The following is a 23,336-nucleotide window of genomic DNA, read 5'->3' on the forward strand; positions in this document are numbered from 1 at the left end:
AACATCATATATTTTGCACAAGAGATAAAAATTTTAGTACATTAGTACATTTTAATAATGTAAAAAATTTTCAACTGTACTTTTGGGTAGATTTACATAAATTTCTGGGTCTCTTTTTCTTCTCAGCACCACGAAAACTCTCACATTTACGCTTGCCAGCCATTTTAAAGGGAATTACAAACAACATTTTGTCAGTACACAGCACGATCACTAACGTCGGGACTCAAAAATTCATAATTTGAAAAAAAATTTGTATGGCTGCGGCGGTCGTAAGTCGAATAGGTCGTTAAGTTGAGGAGTACCTGTACTTGTTAACTTACCCTTAATCATGGCTCCTAAGCCTCCACTGAGTTCAGGCTCCATTGTGGAAAAAGTGAATTTGCTGGAAAAAGATAGAAGAAAAAGAGGGAGTTTTTATGACAAATTGAATTTGTTACACATGCTGGCTACTGGTGAGAGTGGGTCTGCAGTGGCAAATATTTTAGTGGCAATAAGTCATTTGTCAGATACACAATGAAAAATCTGTCAAGAAAAGTGTTGTTTAGTGCTTCCCAAAGAGGTAAAGTGATAACAACTATGTGTGTGTGTGTGTGTGTGTGTGTGTGTGTGTGTGTGTGTGTGTGTGTGTGTGTCAGGAACATTGAGAACATGGAGAAAGGCTTAAATTTGTGGGTTGAATATCAACTTGTATAAACATCTTGAAGCACAGCAACCTACTGAATTTCAAGACAATAAGGGATGGTTTGCACAATTTAAGAAGAGGTACAGCTTACCCCAGCCATCCTCATACAGCTGCATTTTTCGAGGAGACATCCATCTAATTTCCCCTCCAACACCACTTCCATCAGCATTATTCTTTATGGTTTATTATTAGTTACACATACTGTACAGTATTTATTATATAGTTATTGTTCTTAAAACATTTACCATTCCCCATGTTCAGTGTAGGTTAGAGACCTTTGAAATGTGGTGTTATAGGCAAATGTTAAGAATAAGTTACAATGAAAGGAAAACAAGTGAATAAGTACTAAGAATAGCAAAAACATCAAGTGAGATACTTGAAATATACATAAAAAGAAAAATGAGATAATTTAGTCCTATATGTAATTAGGGATGAGTGGATAATAACAGAAATATTAACGAGCAAAGTTTAGGGTAGAAGGACCAGGGTAAAGCAGAGACTTGGATATACAATTGAAATTAAAACTTGGTTTCAGAGAGATAGAAAATCTCTGAGGATTGGTAAAAACAGCCTGAAAATGTTTAGAGTGGAGGACTGTGGTCGCCAACCTTCAGATATGAGGACGGTACTTTGATGTTCATTCAGTGTACCAGGATCCTAATCCCATCTTTCCCATTGAACCAAATTGTCTATTTACAGTGTACAACTATGCATTCACCCTTGCAAAGAGCGAAAGTCTACTGTATGCAACAGAAAATAAGGTCAGGATGAAAAATTCATTTGGCTTGAAGATTCATGTAATGTGACTAAATACTGTACATGCATTCTGCCACAATCCTATGTGGCCAACCATATATAAATCATGATCGCTCTAGTACCCAATAAGGTAGAAAGTTAACACTGCTTGCAAACACTTTAATAATTAAATTATTATTAAGGCAGAAAAGTTGAGAAGGGTTACTACTGTACAGAGAGGAGTTTATTGAAGGAGAAATTTGTGTTTGATAAGTCTTACATGATTTTTGGGCATAAAACATACTTACCCGGAAATGAATTTGTACATGAAGCACTTTATTTCAAACTTAATTCATAACATCTACACTTTAATATATTTGATACCGTTTCATCTAATGGTGACATTTAAGTTTGCTGCTGCCTCCTCTTCAATTCTTCTGTGCAAAATATTGACTTCTTCTTGAGTGAGGACCTTTTCCATATGACGGTAAACTATGCGGTAGCAGTGAGATGTTAGCTTCTTCTTTTGGTGTGTAAAAGCATCGATCAGATGAACCTGTAACAAGATTTCAGTATAAAAAGCCCAATGACAAGCTACAGTAAAAACACATTAATATCTAATACAATTACTTATACTGTGCACTGCTGACTTATGAATTACTGTACAGCCAAAACCACTAATCTGGGGACAGGGTAAGTTTTGAAGTCAGGCCAGTGAAGAACCGGGAATTCGAACGAGTCTTGGACCCTTCAACCCCTTTCCATCCGATAAAATGTCATTTATGTAACTTTTCACCTTGAAAAGTAAGTCCCTAATTCAAAGGGTTAATGTTACAATTATTACAAGGTTACATTTAACTTAATTAGTAATTAAATTTCCTATTATCTCTCCATACAGTTTATTGTGTAGTAACATGATGAAATGCACGAACCTCGATAAATTGGACTAATTGGGGCAGACCCCAGTCCGAAAAAGCAAATATTTGGGGGGGAAGAGGACAGGGGGGGGGGCGGTGGAGATACCACTGCTTATCCAAACTGCTTAAAAAAGAAAATCAGTTGTTATGTTATTAGTGCACTTCAACAACTAAGGTATTTAAGTGCATAACAAGGTTAATAAAAGAATATTATGGCAACAATAAAATATGAAACAATTTTCTGGGTTGAAAATCACACTTAAGTCTATTTGTCAACGACTGTTTTCACCGAGTCGCTTGTTATTTATTGTAGTGTTATATGTATGCAACCACAAAAATTTTCTTATGATTAAAGAGAAAGCTGTTAACTGTATAGTACTATAAAGATAAAAATAAGAACAAATAAGTGTAGGAGTATAATGTATGTGGAGGACGAGTGTTTATCTGGGAGCAGGGGGGGGGGGAGATTAGCACAGGTGGGTGACTCCCAACCCCAAATATACCTTTAACAATTCTTTATGCATTTCCACCATAATTCTCATATAATTTAGATTCATTTGGTACAAGGTTGATAAAATATTATTTTAAAACAATCCGGATAACTGTGAGGGGTAACTTTTTCGGAGTAAGAGTTGTTAACTCTTGGAACAATCAGCCAGAGAGTGTTGTGACGGCACCGAGTGTGAGCTCTTTCAAGACCAGACTTGACCAACACTGGAGCGGGTTCAGATACACTCAGGAGCTAGTGCATGCCCAGTACTTGCCAACAGTATGTAACAGAGACGTAACCAATCGCCCAAGCGGCTAACGAGGTGATCAGTGGCGAAGAGGATAAAAGCAAAAGTAGGTAAAAGTAAAGCTCTCCTGAAAAAAAGAATCTCACTGAATACCATGAGTCATTGGTTACAAAGAGCAAACAGCTGATTGGCTTACCACAACGTGTGTTCAACACTTAGTAAATTAGTACCCTGTACAGTACAGTCATGTATACTATTGTATTGTGTTTATCACCACTTAATAAATGCTATTGTAGTGTATTAATTGTCACTTAATAAGTAATATTGTAGTGTACAATATTGTGTACCTGCATATACCCTGGTTTATATATTAATCATTTGTATAAGTGTACAAGTAGCCAAATTGAGCCATCATATAACACTCTAAGGTAGTAAATAACAGTGTTAGGAAGGTATCTTTATATCAAATATTATACAGTGTATTATAGTGACCCCTGTTGTAAGCTGGTCTACTGAAAGCTCTAACATGAATGCATCTTCAGTAAGCAACCTTTTGATACAGCTTACCCTTTTATTTTCAAGTCATATTACAATTTACATACAGTATTGTATTTTTTCTCTTTTACTGAAGATGCTATATTTATCATGATGAACCATAAGAGGCCAATCATATGAGAATATAATACTGAATCAATAAATAAATAAAGAAACCTGACAAATGTGGCAACACCTGATCATTCCCAACCTCCTTACATACTCAAGTGTCCTAGTTCTCAGTAGGCCTATAGCAAATCTGATTAGACCACTTTACGGTACAGTATTCAGTAAGCGTGGTTCTTTTCCTTAGGGTTGTTAAATTTTTTATTAATCTTCCCCATTTCTTTTTTTTTTATTATTATTTCTGGTAACCAGAGTATCCCAGAGTCCAAAAAAAGCGAATTCCAATATAATAAAGTCTGATTTATTGAGGCCTTACTTATAGTGTAGTGTGCATGGTGAATAAAATAAACATTTGAATAAAACTTGCACAGAGGGTTGGGAGCAAAAGCTTAACCTTTTCTTCAGTCGCTATTATGACAATAAATATTTTGAAGTCTTCAATATGAATTTTAATTTTGATAAATAACCATAACAGCTCTGTAATGTACCATATACTGTATATACCCAATACGCATTCATGTATGAGTATTGTAAAAACATTTCATGATAAAATTAACCCACACTTCCTATCCTCCCTCTCTTCCCACCTAACTCTTTGCTCAATCATCCTGCCTTCCCACCCACCCATCTCACTTTGTTGGCTTTCTCTGCTTATCCCAACATTTTCCTCCCTATTCTCTCTGTTCCTATAAATACCGTAAAACCTCGTTAAGGCAGACCCCACTAAGGTGGACACCGCTTAAGCCAGACAAAATTATTTGCCCCCACCCCCCAAAAGAAAGAAGGACAAAATTTGTCCTCCGATGATATGTCAACGTGGGACACAGGCGCCCGAGAGTTATCAATTGTTGTTTTTGGGAATATTATTTAATTCACTTTAGTAAAGATACAATGTTTCTTATTATGTTCTCATAGGTAAATACATGATTTATATAGCACTAGTTGACAAGGGTTCGGTAACATGGATCAAATATGCTGCGCTTTATTAATTTTGGGCTGATTTCAAATATGGCAATAAAAAATGTCAGTCATGTAACATTTTTATGATATATGTGTACTGTACTGTATATGTAGTGTAGGAATATAAGATACGTACTTGTGTTGGAAGGTACAGTATATATTAAATGCAAGGTTAGCAATATTGTACAGGCATCCTCTGGGTTACTGAAACTCTGATAACGGAAATTCGCTCTTACGGATTTTGTAAATTATGACCAATAAATTCGGGATAAGGACAAAGAATTTGCCTTTGCAGAAATTGGGTACGGTAATTTATTCATTTTTTTTTTCAATTCTACAGGTATAAGAAAAAAAATCACAGAAATGATAAAAAATTTTTTTTGATGATTTCTTGGTGGTTGCTACAATACTGTACAGGGCGAGGCAGAAGCCAGTAGTGCCCCTGCGTCTCCCTCCCAGTAACTTCAATTGCACCACCTTACCTCATCACCTCACCTAACGCAGCACTCAACATCATTTGTGGTAAGTTAAATTCAAGTGTTTTGTATATTTATTATCATATTATATCATAAAATAAGCAATGTATGTGTTAAAAAAATATTAGTTTAATTCATAAATGTGTTTGTATTACGTCCTTTTGCCGAAAATATTTCCAGTACATTAAAAGTAATCAATAATGAAGAATGGAAACAGTGTTTCTGTGCACTTACCTTTAATGTACCGGTAGTCAACTGAATGCACACGGGGCCCCCATAATTTTCTATTTACAGGTATACATGGAGACTATATTAATTGGATGAAGCAGAGGAGGAAACAGGGTTAGGTGGGTCTTCAATGTCTCTTTCTTCAGACAGGTTTAAGTGCAGGGGAAACTTGCTGGTTGAAGGTATTGGATCATCTTTAGGGAGTGAAGAGGCAGCACTGGTGGGGTGTGAGGAGACAGCAATGGGGGACTTCTTAAAATAGATGTCCAATTTAGACTGCACAGTTTGCTTTTTCTTTTCATTATAAATCTCCCTGTAGCAAGCAAGTGCATCTTGGACCATTCTGTCAACTTTGGCAAAACGCTCAACATTTTGATCCATTCCGTCAAACATTTGCATCCCCTTGTTAATTGTAGCAAATGCCTCTGCCATTTGCTCCACCGAAAATTTTTTGGGGGTGCAGGTTCTTCTTCTACATTTACTCTCTTCTTCCTCTGCATTTTTCTGTGCTTCCAGTTCGATAAGAGCCTCGTTACTTAGCTCTTCTGCTACACTTTCCACCAACTGTTCAACATCTTCATTATCAATTTCTAACTCAAGTTGTTTACCCAACTCCACTATCTTGTTACTAATCTCAGAAATTACTTCATCTTCATTAGATCCTCTGAAACTGTTCACATATCTTTTCAGGACTTTCTTCCATATTCCATTCATGCACTGTTCTGTAACCTCATCCCATGCTGCACTTATGTTCTTTATACATTTCAAAATGTTGTAGTTCTTCCAAAACTCCCTGAGCATTTTCTCACCTTCTGTAGCAGCAACAGCCTGAGCGAAGGTCGTACGTAAATAACTAGCTTTAAAAGCTGCAATAGCACCTTGATCCATGGATTGGATGACAGAGGTAGTGTTAGGTGGAATGTACACTACCTTAACATCAGGGTGCATGTCGTCCAGGTGTGGTGGGTGTCCCAGAGTATTATCCAAAAATAACAAAATCTTGAAAGCAATACCTTGTTGCAGACAATACTCCTTGGCTCAAGGACTGAAACAAGTCATGAACCAATCCTCAAACAGTACTAGGGTCATCCAGGCTTTCTTGTTACTTCGATAAAACACTGGCAGTGTGCGCTTGCTGACATGTTTAAAAGCCCTGGGGTTCTCTGAATGATAGATCATAAAGGGCTTTATCTTGAAACCAGCTACATTCCCCCAACATAAGTGTAATTCGGTCCTTAAATGCCTTGAATCCTGGCATTGTTTTCGCCTCTTTGTGGATGTATGTCTGTTCAGGCATGCGCTTCCATAATAATCCAGTTTCATCCACATTGAATATTTGCTCAAGCAAATAATTTCCTTCCACAATGACGCGATCTAGCTCCTCCTTAAAAGCTTTGGCAGCACCAACATCAGCACTAGCTGCCTCTCCATTCACCTTAACATTATGTAAACTGTAGCAGTTCTTAAATCTGTTAAACCACCCATGACTTGCTGTGAAGGTTTGCTCGCACTCATCTCCTGCCTGCTCCTTCAGGCTTTCGAAAAGGCTTCTTGCCTTAACCTGTAGGGTTAGAAGGCTTAAGGGTACATGCTTTTGTATCTGGTCTTCCATCCATATCACAAGTAATTTTTCCATCTCATGAATGGGACCTTGTCTTTTCTTCATTATTATAGTTCCCTTTATAGGTGCTGATCCTTTCACTACCTCACGAATACGTTCCTTGTCCTTCAAAATAGTAGATATAGTCGAGTGCGAGAAGCCTAGGTCGCGTGAAATTTTTGCTACAGTTTTTCCATTTTCATACTACATTATTACCTTCATTTTCGTCTCAAAAGTAATTGACTGTCTCCTTTTCTTCTGAGCACTACCAGTACTCTCACTTGTACACTTTCCAGTCATTCTAAAGTCAATTAAATAAGAAAATAATGTCAGTACACAGCGCAATCAGTTGCGGATACAACAGCAGCCAAACACCAACTAAGCGTTCTACGGCATGGGTGATGTAGCCACGAGGCGACCCAAGCCACACAATGCTCTCGTACAGGACGGAAACGTTTCGGTCTAGAAAATGTGCGCGTCATTTGAAAAAAATTTTGGTACCGAATGCGACGGTCGTATGTGCGGGTGGTCGTTACGAACTGAGGCAGGTGGTAAGTGCGGGTGATCGTAGATGGAGCAGGTCATAAGTCGGGGAGTTGCTGTATTCATTTTTTTACATTACTTTTACTACAGCTACAACCAGGGTCTTATTTTCTTTATTTTCTCGTGTAGAACTATTGTCCTGGACTCCCAGCTGTAAACAAACGAAAACAATGGCATCCCACCTCCTCTTGTGTGACCATATTATTATTCATTTATATTGTATAAGGTGCATTCAGAAACATTATTTAAAGAATATAGTTTGCAATTTTCATTAATTGTATTGTTTTTGGGGGAAAAGAGGGTAAAAAGCCACACAAAAGATATGAAAAGGTCACACTTGGGAACGCATCTCATTATTACCCTGTATTGCTTTTATTTTAATGGTAATTAATGATTCGCAATAAGACGATTCACCTTACACTGCAATATTGGAGTACATATTAACGTCGTTATTCAAGGCTTTACTGTATTTAAAAATTAAAAATGTATAGGATATGAGCATGAATGAAGCTGTGTGTTACAGCAAAGGCTTTTATTTTTCACTCCCATGGAGCTGTGGGGGATTAGTGGGTCTCATGTAACTGACCTGACCTGACACAATGTCAGGCGGGGGTAGGGTGGAGGATTTGTAGTCTCATATTAGTGACCTTCTGATGGAATCTCAGGTCACCCTTTCTTGGGTGGGGGATTAGTGGGTCTCATGACCTGAAGATATCTTGAATAAACACAAAACCTAAGTATTTTTAGGGAGATTGTGATAAGTATAAATATAAATGAGCAAAGTTGTAGCCCTTCAACATTATGTTACATAACATCTTAAAATATGGAGTGAAAAAACAGAAAGGTGTGGTTAATTAAGAGAGATGGAATGTAAATACTGTAGCTTTCATCTTTATTCAAGACTTTTCAGAAAATGCTCTCGATTTTCAACCTCAGAAAATTTTTTCCCAAAGCTGGAAATTTTTTGAAAATTCTGGCTTTGGGAATGATTTTCCGAGAAAATTTCAATTCCGGCTATGGGAGAGTTCCGGGTTTGAGGGGTTATAGCAAGCGGAGATATTACTGTATCAACAATATTATCAGTAACCAGTTGGGCATTTATGTTATCTTACCTGCTCCACAGTGTCACCTCCAACAGTGCGTACAAGATCAAAAAAATCTGTGGAGTTGTACTGGCCATCTGCTGGGAGCCAAAAACTGATGTCGTTGCTGCACTGCATATACTTACTCACAGTCTGCAAATACAGTACAAAACTAAATTAAAGGCTGATTAGTGCTATATTATATATAAAAAAAATTTTAGTGTAGTTGCTATGAGAGCAAATCAAAGCATATAACAATTCAGGGGTAAAGCAAAATGGCAGGGTTCTAATTTTTTGGGGGGGAGAATAAAATTTGAATACCTGGGTATTTATTTCAGTTAATTTGACTAGTGTGATAAAATTTATTGTTTTATAGTAAAAGTTTAAAGTACCGTATGATGACTGAGGTCATTACAAATTTTGAAAAAATTAAATATAAGATGTAAATAATTTACACATCTGGGTGCCGAGTTCGAACCCAGCACCCAGAGGTGTAGACTCTTTGCACTGATTTACATGTGTACATTACAGAATATGGTACTGTATATGTATTAAGTATCAGAGCTGTAAAATTCCTGAAAAAAGTAGATTCCACAGTAAAGGAAATTCATCAACACATGTTGGAAGTGTATGGCAGAAATGCTCCTTCATATGCCATCATTACAAGGTGGGTCAGGTCAGGATGAACTTCAGATGCCATCAATGAGAATTTGATTAAACCAGACCAGAATGTCAAAGTCATTAAGCACCGAGGATGGCACTTCATATGGAAGCATTGTTACCATCATCCATTAACATTTGGGGATGTCGAATGGCTTTAATGGAGTTGTACAAGAACAATACTCTCACATTATCAAAGTTTTACTGTACATTACTCGCCAAATAACTTATAAAACAAACAGTTAAAAAATCAATGATTAGTGGAACCTTGAAATGTAAGAATTAATATAATTCTTATGCAACATGCTCTTATATTTTGAAGAGAGAAAAATCATAACTGTTACCAAAAGTTAAAAGCTTACCTTGTACTTGACAGGTTTTGTTGGATCATCAAAATGGAATTGGGAGAGAAAACCCGAGTCTGTGGACCAGAAGAGTCTGATGTCTGGAATGCCAAACAGCTTCATAGCCCATCGCTCTAATCCTAAACCAAAGGCCCAGCCAATTTTGTCCTCAACACCCCCTAGAATTGATAAACATAAGATAGTAACAGTACAAGTTCACACATTAATGGTGTATCATTATCATAACATAGTCAATAGCATAGTATCCAAAATCTTTGGGACCTAGAGACATCTGGATAATGAAAAAGTCCAGATAATTATAATGTTTCCCAGGAATAGGGCAGCAATTTAATAATAACAATAATACTGCTATAGCAATAATACTGTAATAACAATAATACTGTAATAATAATAATGATAATAATACTGTAATAATAAAAATAATGATACTGTACAGTAATTATATTGTAATAATAATGCAGCAGTACCTCTAGTACCATTCCCACATAACATAATAATGTACTGTACTGTATAGTTTTCAAGTTTTGGCTTACGACAATGTGCATTTTATATTCACTCACAGGGCACCTCTACCACTCTCACTTGCCGAACACAGTAGTACTTAAACAGATCGTCATTGCCATAAAATGTCCCACATAGTTCTCTTTACTTCAAACTCACATCAAGCAGCCAAGCTCAATCCATCATTTGAAGTCTACTTTTTGCCCAATACTGTACTGAGCATTTTGGGGGGCCTTAACTTGTTAAAGCTTTGCTTTTTTTTTTTTTTTTTCCCAGTCAGTTTGAAAGGCATATCTAATTTTAAAAGGTATAAAACAAAAATAAGGCAGGGGGTATTTTGTGCTCCAGTTTGATTGGCATCAACTAGATCAAAACAATGACCATTTGGTGGACGGCTTACAAACTTCCACATTCAGGAAGTGGTTTTACTTTCAGAATGGAATTTTTTGTGAATAAAACAGATGATTAGACTTTCTGGGTAATAGGTGTCCACATAATAATAATAATAATACAGTACAATATAGGTATTTGCCAACAGTGTGTAACAGAGACGTGACCGACCGCCCAAGTGGCTAACACACCAATCAGTGGCGAAGGGGATAAAACTAAAAGTAATAAAGCTGAGGAGCTTCAAATGTGAGGCAAGATTTACATATATATTTTCCCTGTAGCCCAATAAATATGCTAATTCTTTATGCACACGTATTGGTGTGGTTGACTCATAATGTCAACATTACCATTGTCACACTAGTTTGACTGTTATATTAGTCTCAGCTTGGTAAGTATGTCAAATGTACAAGTCTAATATCCTAAATCAACCATAAAGAACATACATTTACATCGGTAGATATTGGACTTACTGTTGAAGAGGATCTCTTGTTCAATGAGGCCACAGCCCAGTAGTTCCACCCACACATCATTGAGCTTCACTTCCAGTTCCCATGATGGGTGTGTGAAAGGAAAATATGCATCTACCCATCTTGCTTCAATATCTGTCAAGAGTCAATGGAATGTAAATATAAGTTTTTGTAATAATAAAAACTATCAGTCATTTAATAAGCCTTTTCCCATCCAAAATAAATTTTATAAAACATGTGCAAAAAATTTTATAAGCAACTACATTAACATTCAATTATCCTTAAATCACATTAAGACAAAGTGAATCAAGATTCCCACATTACTTAACACTGTACTTTGACTGCTTAGTTGTTTGTGCAGTGAGAGGTCCAATATTATGAAATATTTATAAATTATCATTATTTAAGGGCAATTCAAGTCATTCCAGGCTTTCATTCATACTTAACTACTGATAGTCTCTCCACATAACCTTCCAGTATAGCATAGGATCAATGTATCAAAGATAAATACCAGCAGTTTAAAAAGGTTCTTCTATTTTTGCATGAACAATTTTAGCACATAAGTCTTGACCTCATTATCAAACTGGATTCACTTTCCACTGAGGTTAGGGTGTGTAAAGGTGTAAAATTCAGATGTGTGATGTGATACACGGCTGTTTTTAATTTGCCCAACAGAATGGTCAAACCAAGTTTAAAGCCATTTGGAACTGATTCTAGGATGGCACTAATTTAATTCCTCAATTTCCTATCAAAACAATCCCTTGGAGGAAAAGGGTTCAAGAAAAAATAAAATAAAAGGGAGCATATGCACTTACAATGCAATCTGAACCCCACTACAAGGAAAAAAATCTAACTTTTCTTGGGAATCATTCATTTTGTTTAAGATCTTCAAGGTTTCTTCGAAAGGTCAATGGTGTGAGGAGGAATTGTCTCTATTGTGGTTCATGAACTGGAAACTTTGATAAGAGCAATTTTCCCTCTCAGCACACTTGAAGGCTATCTGTGTAGGGTACAGCACACTGTAAATTAAGCAGCGTGGTCGGTACTACTCTCGACCGCATTTACTTCCCCAAGCGAGCTGGGTGAACTGGGAGCAACCAAGAATTGAACCACCAACCTCAGGAAAAGCAGGAGAGTGCTGTATCCACCCAACAGCCATGCTCCATGGTATGACATTAATAAATTATTAATCTACTGAAGAGTGAAGATTTCTTTATGGTAATTTATATATTTAAAATTACAATTGGTGCAACAGAATATTACCATATACTGTATAGGGGAGGGGAGGAGGGGAAAACTGAATTAGAGAATGGTCCTGATAGTTATTGACCATTAACCTGTATTTTCCCCATTAGATACAGTAATTGCTTTTGTAATTGTGTGAACCCTTTATAAATGCAACTTTACAGAAAAACAAGGATTTGCTGTACAGTATTTTTACCTGTTCACGTTAGGTAGCCAGAGATTCCAAATCTGATGATGAGGTAAAGACCCATGTCCTGAAATAATCAGTCTGAGGAACAACTCTTTCTACATGACTGGACAAGTGCTGTTCCTTATAGGCAGGTTATATGGGTAAAGAGGTTAAGTTTGATGTTCCTGTTTTTTTTTTCATTCTGACTTCTATAAAAAAAAAATCAAGTAATGACTTGAACCATCTTTGTCGTTTAAAACATATCAATTTCCATAACTTATAATAATATCCTAGTTTAAACTAGATAATTGCTCTTCAGAACATGTGTGCTGCCTGTTGCCACATACCTGTACTGAACTAATGTACAGTAAGTGAAAAATTATTGAGGACATATTTATTAAAAAATAAACATGATATTGGAGGACCTTTTTCATCTGAAATTCTAATAACCATAAACTCCTGATAAGTGAAAAACTCAGACACCTACTTTTTATCTCCTGCAATGTTTATTGAAAGGCAAAGAAACAAGTACTGTACTGTACAGTATGCATAAATGGGCTTTCACAAATATGATTTTTCCTCCAACCCCCGTCCTCCAATCAGATTTGCTCCATCTACGAAAATGGACTATCACACACACACACTCCTTGCCTAAGTCCATCTTCAACCTCAAACCATAACAACAAACATGGCAGCACTCTTACGGACGACAGGCTACTCAAGGGAGAAAGCTGCAGCAGCAATTCTTCACCTTGCTTTGCACAGGAAAAGGTGCAAACAAGGAAAACTCTTCTTGGCAGCACTGGCTGTCAAAAAGAGCTCAACAGAGCCAAATTGTATTCAAGAAGCTAGTGTAGGAGTAGCTCTAGATCACAAGAGCTACAGACACTGGATGCGACTAGACAGACACCACTTCTATGAATTACTGGCAATGATTGAACATCCCATTGCTAAAAATGACAATAAAATGTGGGGTATTCCCTTATTTTCTAAATACGAGATGCTTCCGGTTCTTTATTCAATACGATATACCATACTTCTTCTTACTTGCTAATTATACCAGGTTAAAGACAAAATTTATTAATATTTTATTGAAAATTGGAGTTAGTAAAGAATTTCATATGACCCAGGTCATATGTCCAGCTTAGCTAGAGGAAACCCAAATGTAGGTATGGGAGTTCTCCGACCGTCAGAAAACAAACTGAAGAATGGCAAAAATAAGCTGGAGGTTGGAATAAAAATGTGCTAGTGTAAAGCCCCTTAAGCTGATGTGACATCACAATTTCTAGCCTTTAACCTTGAATGGTGATTGTTGTTCCTAGAGATCTGTTTTTAGAGACGTGGTTAAAACAGTTATACTATATAGTACCTATACAGTATAGTATAACTAATTCATGTAACAGTCCGAGATAATATATCTATGATGTACCAAGGTTCCAACCTGTAGACTTGCTGGATAAATATGCAAGTTGTTGTTCGGTCCAAGCACTAGGTCAGATATTACTACCGAGTATTTATTTCAGCAAGTGGCACAGAAAAAGAAAACTAAAAATAAATAAAATAAATAAATAAAAAATAAAATAAATAAATACAGTACAAGAATATCACAGATAGTGACACTTGGTCCTGCCAAAATTTCCAAGTCAAATAGAAGCCAAAGCTCTGGCAATAAGTTGGAAAAAATGAAGATACAAAAAAAGTTTGTGGTCAGAGACAATCAGTATTATATTACAGTACTCGAGCATAGTTTTGTGTCAATGTATTCTAAGGAGTAACCCATTTAAACAAAGATACATTCTAGTCAAAGAATCATACTTTTCAAACTACTGAGACATACCCGTACACACATTCTGAAAATGTATAAAAGTATGTTTCAGCACGAGTGAAAGTGAATACCTTGTAGTAAGTATACTTTATGCATCGAATTACCAGTTAGGCAAACTTTAGCTCCTCTGGGACAGAACTTTATTATTATACCTTGACCAAACAAACTTGTAGCTAACCCAAGCAAACAGCCTTTCAGATCAGATTCTAGCAAGTGGAGAGCTTCTGCAGTGTGGACTCCTTGTTTCTCTGTGGTCCTCTCTCCACTGTCAAAAATCTGGAAGTTATCCATGTTTTGGTGACTTCCAAATATCTGAAAGAATATATTCATAACCTTATCAAATTTGTGCACATTATCTATAATTTATAATGACACAAATGTCTGGAAAGATTTGTACATGAACTTATGAAATTTAAGCACAAAACATTACTTAAATAATATACATAAAATATTTCTAAAATACAGCAATATCTCCGTTAGCAGGAATCCCTCAAACCTGGAAATCTCCGATAGCCGGAATTGAAATTTTCTCAGAAAATCGTTCCCAAAGCCAGAATTTTTCCGGAAAATTATGGCTTTGGGAAAGATTTTCCGAAGGGCAAATTTTCCGGAAAATTCTGAGAAACTTTCCCGATACCCGGAAAATTCTGGGGATGGGGGAGTTTTTTCCGGATCCGAGAGATGATGTAATGGGCAATTATTGGAACTTCCTGGAAAATTTTCCCATTACCCGGAAAATTCCGAGGATGAGGGATATTTTTCTGGGTTCGAAAGATGGTGCAATGGGCAATTTCTGGAACTTCCGAGAAAATTTTTCCGTTGCCCGGAAAATTCCAGGATTGAGGGATTTTTTCTGGCTTTGAGAGAGTTGTCTCGTTGAGCCGTAAATCTCTCATTCCCGGAAGTGCTCTGCACCAATTGTTCCGGCTAAAGGTGATGCTACCTGTATCACGTTATTTTAATCATAGAGCATTAACAAATTACACACATAATTTGACAATAGTTATAGCCCATAAAATAAAAGCAAAGCAAATAACTGGTTAAGTGGGAGAGTATCTTTAATTTCGTAACAAGGAGATCCCAAAGAGTGATACAGTACTGTACTCAATAAGGTGAAATATAATGTTTTTCTGTGAAAAAAATGAATCAATAAAATAAAAAATATAAATAATAATAATAATTTCCCAAGGTATAATGCTTCCTCCTCTCCTCTTTACCATCTGCACACCTGACACTGACAGACATAAATTAGAGCAATGTGTCACCTTTAGCATAAGATATCCGAATCAGAATCTATACACAACACCAAATCAATGGCTAAAGTATGAAGAAATCCCATTTTCTAGCTGATGAAAAGAGACAGCTGACCTATGAGATCCCCAGGCTAGTAGTCCCTATGGGGCTGTTGGATCAGTGTCAATTACTATTAACATTTGCTGGCCAAGAAGTCAACAGGTACAGTCTCGTTCAAGATTCTTCGAACAATGCTGGAGACAGCTGGCAACTCGAGGCCGTTTGTTTACTACAGTACATAGTAAAAATTATGAACGGATGTAAAAGTGATCGGTGATGGGTTACTTAGTTCCCTGTTGCTTAATTAATGACCTTGAGTTGCTAGCTGTCTCCAGCAGTGTTCGAAGAATCTTGAACGAGACTGTACATTAAGTATACTCTGAAGTCAGTCAAATCTTGCCTCAGACATCTCAGGGTTTAAATAAGAGCTTCATACTTCATCTTTCACATTTCTTACTGATAGGGAACCTCATTATAGGTATATGTAGGTACAGTACTTCAGGTCACTCATTTTTTCCCCTTGACTATAAAGGATTGAACCCTAAAATACCATTCTAAGGTCAACGGCTGAGGATAAGTGGCCATAATTAGAATGCACATATCATCCGTGATTGAGCCTTACATGACCGTCAAGATTGCAGTTGAATTCTGTTTAATTCAGCTTCCTCTCCCAGTCATATCTAGATTCCAAATATAATTTACTGATACTATGGTTGTCTTGAAGACCAAAAAATCCATTGGTCATTGGACTGAAATATATCCTCCATGTCAACTAACCACTTGACCATGAAACAGGACCTATCCACTGAAATCCACGGTCTTAGCTGCTTTAATCTCATTCCTGAGAAGTTAGGGCATTTAATTCTAACCCTAAACCATAAACTGGGATACAAAGATTCACTCTCTCCAGTGAAGGTCACGAGCTTCAACAAATGACAGTGATTACATAAAACCAACTGTTAAGAGACCCATGCCAAAAATTTGACACATACTTTATCCTCTTCCCCAATGATCGGCTCATTAGCTGCTCGGGTGGTTGGTCATGTCTCTGTTATGTGCTCTTGGCAAGCACTGGGCATGTACCAGTTCCAGAATGTATATGTACCTGCACCAACAATGGTCAAGTCTGGTTTTGAAGGAGCTCACACTCAGTGCCGTCACAACAGTCTCCGGCAGATTATTCCAAGAGTTCACAAGCCACACTCCAAAAAAGTTTGTCCTGAGTTTTCTGAACTTATGGCTTCTTCAACCTTAGGCTGTAACCACTAGTAGGGCAGGCATATGCCAGCTCCATTTATGTCCCATGAAGTGTTTATAAATTTCTATTAAGTCATCCATTGCCTGCCTATAATAATATAAGCGAGGCAAACCGCAGGCATTCTAATCTCTCTGAGTACCTGAGGTGCCATAGTCCCATAGACTCTCAGGAACCAGACGGGGTGACAGTACTCCAAACTGTGAAACCTCTCACTTTTAAAGAGTGTTACAAGGGACAGACCATCTAGATATCTGAACACCTTTCTTATAAGACCAATTAGCTTCTTAGTTGTTTGATTCTCCTTGCTTTGTGGTCCTTAGTTTTTCTGCAAACTTATAGTAAATGTTTGATGAAATGTAATATTACAGTACAGTATTAGAAATATCAGTGGATATTGAAAAAAATGGTCCTAATCTTTTTTTTTTCCATTGGAGTTGATTGTAAATAATCTCTTGGGGGTAACAAAGTAACATTGAGATCCTTTGTTTATCTCTTACATTACCCTAATCAGGACTGAAGTCACCAATACTCCCTCAGGGCTGTGTCATTTGAATCCAAATAATATACTGTATACTGATGCCTATCAGAGCATCTGTATAAGACTCATCTACAATTTACATGTCTCAAGGAAACTCATAAAACATAATATTACAACAGAATAACAGATGGTTCACAACTTACCTGTGATGCAGTGCACAGTCTGACCCCCTCTACTTGATGGAAAACAGGATAGTGAGAGGCATCAATTTCATCCCGTCTGTAAACGTCTCCAATGACTAAGAAGTTATCGAATCCCATTCCTATCAATTCACTCTAAAATTATCAATATTAGAGAAGTTATTAGTTTATACTGTATATATACTTGTACAGTACTATATATATAACCATGATACATACAGATTATTGCAAAGTAACAATAATTTCTTTACATTGTACTGTATATTTTCAAAACTTAAAACTAGCCTGTATACTGTACAGAAACAATGATATAGTCGTAATAAAAATTATAAATCAATAGCACCAAACTAGCTAATTATCCTAACCATACCAAATCTAACCTAATTTAGGTATACGTAGTTTGCATATACTGCACTGTGATAGTAAATGATGCAGAGCAAATTTTACCATATGAGAACTAATTTCCATTTTGTTTAAGAAATAAAAACAAAAAGTTATCATTAGTTGTAGTTTGAGATACAATCAATTGTATTATCCCTATTAAGCATGATGAACTCACATAAACAAACCTCTTAAGCCTAAAATTACCATAAATTCTTCTGCAGTATAAAAACTTACTTGATGAGCACTTGTATGTGCCCGCAAGAGGTGTCTCTCATTGACGTAATAGTTGTCCGATTTTTTTCTACTGACGTGATCTTTGGGGATCAGCAAAGAGTCAAAGTTTTGGTGGGTTGTTACAACCGGGTGTATTTGGTTGTGGACAGAAAAAAGAGGATTGCCTCGAAGTGAAACATATCTCTTGTACATGTATTGGACTATCCTTTGGCAAGTATGATTTAGTGGATGATATTTTTGTAAGTGGAGGTCTTTTCCAACATGTGAGAGTAGATGAGGGGTCACATTTGTCATGTGGTCTGCCTGATATGCTTTTCCTGCAACTGTCACCTGCATAGAGGTAAGAGGAGAGAGCTGTTAAGACTGACAATACAATAATGAGGTATGAAACAATTCTCCAAACTTCAGAAACATGTTATACACCCAATTAATCTACAAGTATTACAGTATATCCAATGCATTTACAACTGGTTAATAAATTAACATTTTAAGTCAAACAATGTGGTTCTTTTATATGAGCTGCACCTAATTTCCACTGACATAATGGACACTAAGGGTTTTTACCAGATTTAGCTTCCCTTCAAATTTAAAATAAAAGGGTAAGTTTCAACATGTTGTTTGAATTGCAGGGAATGTGTCACTAATGTATGCGTAATGACAACTATGTAACCATGACATGAGAAAGCCACAATATCCACCTGACTCTTCAAATAAGAACTACTTAAGCTCACTCACAGACACAAAATTTTATTAAAGTTATGAGGTTTAATTATTCATGACTGATGCTGACATAATTTTTTTGGAGAAAGGAGAGTACCTGTACAATCTACCAAGAGCCATTCAAAAAAGAAAATCCTTTTTCTGCTAATATTTTTTACCACTTTGAGATTTTGAGGTAGGCAGAGAGATTTTAATTACCTTTGCTTCAACATGCTTGACGGCAACTTGGTAACCAGAGCTGTGCCCATCCCCTTATCTCTGCTGGCACCTTGAGTTTGTGGTGGTGAGCAGAGGACTTAATTCCCATTCTGGTTTTACCCAACAGCTGACTTCAGGTAATAATAGCTGATCCACCCAAGCATGGAAAATGGCCACAAAATGTTGATGTTGATGTTGATGATGATGATAATAACAGTACAGTACACCCCTTTACAAGGCATGAAACATGAAAACTGGCTTCATCAAAATGAAAACTACACTCAGTGGTCATACTGTAAGTGTTTTCAACTTGGAGCTATCACTGTCCCCATCCCCAACCTATCTTAACCTTTATCGTAACACAGTACACAAAACATCTGAAGTGTTGGGAAATGAAACCTCCAAAAAATTTTCTTGCTATATACCAGAATATGGTCCTAGTATTTGTTCCGTATTAACACAATGAAGACACCATTACTGTACAGTAATCTCCCCATTAGCTGGAATCTTCAATCCTCCCAAAAACAGAGCATTCCGAGAAATTCTGAGAAAAATATCTTCGTTCCGAGCATTCAAACAATTTCAGAGAGAGTGCATCATGCACCGACACGTGCCCAGTGCGTAGGTCCATAGGCACAGATTGCTCATGACCGATTCTAGGCTACTACCATCATTTAACTGCATGGGATGCCTATGATTGCCTAATGTATATTGCAACCTGTCTCCTCAAACTCTAGCATCATAACACTCTTAGTTCAATGTCTGCTGCCATTATACAAGCTTGTTCACTCACGCACTGCTGTTTTTGCAGATGACCTGTATTGTGCAGTACTGTACATTACTGTACCATGCTACAACCAGCCAAGAATATTATTAGAGCAGTGATAAAACATAAAAAGTGATTACAGTTACATATTCGGTACTGTACATTCAGTAAGTGTGAAAGTACCGTACATATAATACTGAGCACAGCAAAGTGTGCAGTGTATGCTTCATGTAGGCTAGTGTGTAGAGGGTGTATGAACAGTAGACAATGCTGTACAATCCCTTCTTCATGGAGGAAGAGGAGAGTGACTGTTAGCACCAGCTGCCACAGTACAGTATATGGTACAGGACAGAGCAGGCCATCCTGTATCATCATATCACCATTTGGCTTGCCTGCATCACAAGCTCAAGATGACAGCATATGCTGGTAAGTACAGTATTCTGTAGTGTATATAGTACAATATTATATGGTAAAATTATCGTTTCGATAATACACATTTTTGGAAGTTGAAATAAACCATCAGAAAACATAATTTCAACCTAACCTAAAATTCGCTGGATGACCTAAGTGATAATAATAATGTCCATTAAGTTTATGGTGCTACTGTAGGGTTACTACACTACTATAGCATCTGTCTACTGCAATATCCATAGTCTACGGACCTGACCTGACTACCTGAACACCAGGATCCTAACCAGCCTTATAAAAGGGGGTTAGGTTGGGTTTATAATTTACAAAGAATATGATACGAAGTTTATGTCATTAATATTATGCTATTATTCAACATCTTCACATGTTTTGTTTATATGATGATCAATAAAAAATTTTTTATCACGACAGGTATTTTGTTTTTTTATAATAAATCTTTACTATATAATAAATAATACTACATAACGATACTTAATTGCAGCCTGCAGTGTAGATATCCCAGGTAGACCGCACGCTATAGTGTAAATGTCCCGGTAGACCGCACGCTATAGTGTAAATGTCCCGGTAGACCACACGCTATAGTGGCACCAAGTTTATTTACAATACAGTAGTGTTTTCATAAATAAATACAGCTCTGTGTTTGTTTGGCTGTAGTTAAACCTCTGTACTAACGGTGCTCCATGCCAGATGCATAGTTTAGACATGGAGACATTCACCAATGCCCGGAAAAATACCTGTACTACTGTAGATATGCGATTTTTTCCGAGTTTAGAAATCTCATCTCAATACCCGGAAATATCTCAAACCTAGAAAAGCTCGGGACCAATTATCTCAGCGAATGGTGATATTACTGTACAGTACATACCATACACCGAGCCCCGCAACAGTTCTTTTCTATAACCTCAAGCACAAGGTATGTTGAACCTTAGTGTACTTGTTATCTGATCTATAAGAACAAAATTCTTCAACAATGCATATGAATCAAAAGTTACCTGTTCTCCTTGTTTGAAAGTTGTTTTGGTTGAATAATTTCTGGATACACAGGGCAGCCATGAGGTGTGTAGATGTTTTACAATGGGTGATCGTAAGAGTAGCAACACCATCTTCTTCCTTGTACACTATAGAGGTAATCTGTCAACCAAGAAGATGTCCAATTTAATGACATTTCTTAAGCAAAGCCACACGAAATTAATAATCATTTCAACATTTATTTGACTTAATTTGTAGTTTTTTCTTCTCATTCTCCCTATATAAGACTCTATACATAAGTTGGTGTTGGCAACGACTAAATACTCACCACCCAATTAACAGTTTAATTTAACTTAAATGAGGGACAGGGAAAACTGAGCAGTAAAAGTATATGTAGTTAAAGTAACAAGGCATCCAAACGAGGTAGTATACACAAAAGCGAAGTGTGTGCAGTGCAGTGTGACCCTCGGTCCCGGAGCTGTAAACAAACACCAACTCAAACAGCTGACTAAAACTATGGGGTTATGTATATAAAGAGAATATTAAAATGAAAATACATTTTTGAAGAAAATCTTTTCTAAAAATATTGAATTAAAACTTGTACTTGTATTAAAGACCCAATAAAATTATTGTTCAGCGTTTTGGGGTTATTCTTAGTTAAATCGACTTGTGCGTGTGTGTGTGTTTTACACACACAACTTTTACTTTTATCCTCTTCACCACTGATCAGCTCGTTAGCCGCTTGGGCGATCAGTCAAGTCTCTGCCACGCACTGTTGGCAAGTACTAGTCATGTACTGGCTCTCTGACTCTGTTACGCACTGTTGGCAGGTACTGGGCATGCACCGGTACCTGAACCTGCTCGTGTTGGTCAAGTCTTGTCTTGAAAGAGCTCACACTCGGTGCCGTCACAGCACTTTCTGGTGGAGTCTTCCAAGAGTTCATAACTCTCACTCCGAAAAAGTTTGCCCTCACAGTTTTCTGGACCTGTGGCTTCTTCAATCTTGAGCTGTGACCCCTTGTGGGGCGAGCGTCTGCCAGCTCCAAGTAAGGACACTCGACTGAGTAGTGCCCCTTGAGATGCTTATACACCTCAATTAGGTCGCCCCTTGCCCGTCTGTAGAATAAGCTAGGCAAGTTCAGGCGCTCCAATCTCTCAGGGTAGTTGAGGTGCCGAAGTGCAGGCACCAGTCTGGTGGCCCTCCTTTGAACATTTTCAACCAACTGACAGTCCCTAGCATATCTCGGGGACCAGAAGGGGTGACAGTACTCCAGGGGAAGTACTTCACTCTTGAAGATCGTTACGAGGGACGGCCGTCTAGATATCTGAACGACCTTCTTATAAGACCCAATAATTTATTTGCCCGATTTACCTTCTTCTCGCAATGGCCCGAGAACTTCAGCTCATTGTCAACATACACACCTAGGTCCTTCTCACATTCAGTCTCAAACAGTGCAGTTTCTTCATCCCGTTGGGACATATGATACGCCTCCTTACCGTTGGTACGCCCCAGGTGCATCCTCTTACACTTCGTGACATTGAATCTCAACAATTTTGCACCTTGGCCTGGCCTTATCTTGAACTAGGTAACGGTTAAATCGGAATGATAACACTATATGGTGATTGGTGCCATCTGGGGTAAGGTGTTCCAGTTTGGCCACCATACCCTCCTCGTTTGATATGATGAGGTCAAGTGGCTTGGGTGTTTGCTCCCCTCTGTAATGTGTCGGGTCTCTAACATGTTGGAACAGAAAATTATCTCTCAGAGTTTCTACAAAAAGAGTAGCAGTGTTATTCAAGTCATTTGGGGTGGACTCGTTTCTCCAGTCGATGTCGCCATAGTTAAAGTCTCCCATGATAAGGAGGTGGTTAGGATTGAGCATCGCTGCGTTGCCTATTAAGGTTCTTAAGTTCCTTTGATTTAGTGGGCCACAGTTTGGGGATCTGTAGATACACCAGACAATAAGTCCCTTCCCTTTAATTTAATTTTACACCACTTGGTCTCTTCAAAAACACCCTCTCCCTGTACCCTCACCTGGCTGGCTCTAAGGTCTTGCCTAGCATAGATAACCACACCTCTCTTGCAAGTTTCTTGAGAAAGGTTCGTAAATGAGTCATATCCAGCAATACTGAACTCATATTCCTCTGGGTCGATTCTCCTGTTC

General features: G+C 37.4%; 1 protein-coding gene across 2 annotated transcripts; it reads right to left on the reverse strand.

Moving 5' to 3' along the window:
• Positions 1-1,461: 1,461 nt before the first annotated feature.
• On the reverse strand, positions 1,462-21,684 carry LOC121876605 (phenylalanine--tRNA ligase, mitochondrial-like). 2 transcript variants are annotated; one of them, XM_042381820.1, is made up of 9 exons: positions 21,604-21,684; positions 21,195-21,333; positions 18,090-18,419; positions 17,475-17,606; positions 14,395-14,554; positions 11,007-11,138; positions 9,643-9,803; positions 8,651-8,773; positions 1,462-1,973 (listed from the first exon to the last, which is right to left on the reverse strand). In XM_042381820.1, the coding sequence occupies exons 2-9, from the start codon at positions 21,303-21,305 to the stop codon at positions 1,806-1,808; spliced, it is 1,317 nt and encodes a 438-aa protein (XP_042237754.1). In that variant the 5' UTR covers positions 21,306-21,333; positions 21,604-21,684; the 3' UTR covers positions 1,462-1,805. The 2 variants fall into 2 exon arrangements, with proteins under 2 accessions (XP_042237754.1, XP_042237753.1); XM_042381819.1 differs by having other exon boundaries at positions 21,500-21,667.
• Positions 21,685-23,336: the final 1,652 nt, after the last annotated feature.

This window comes from Homarus americanus, unplaced genomic scaffold, assembly GCF_018991925.1.
Source record: "Homarus americanus isolate GMGI-L3 unplaced genomic scaffold, GMGI_Hamer_2.0 scaffold28, whole genome shotgun sequence".
Taxonomy (NCBI): Eukaryota; Metazoa; Arthropoda; class Malacostraca; order Decapoda; family Nephropidae; genus Homarus; species Homarus americanus.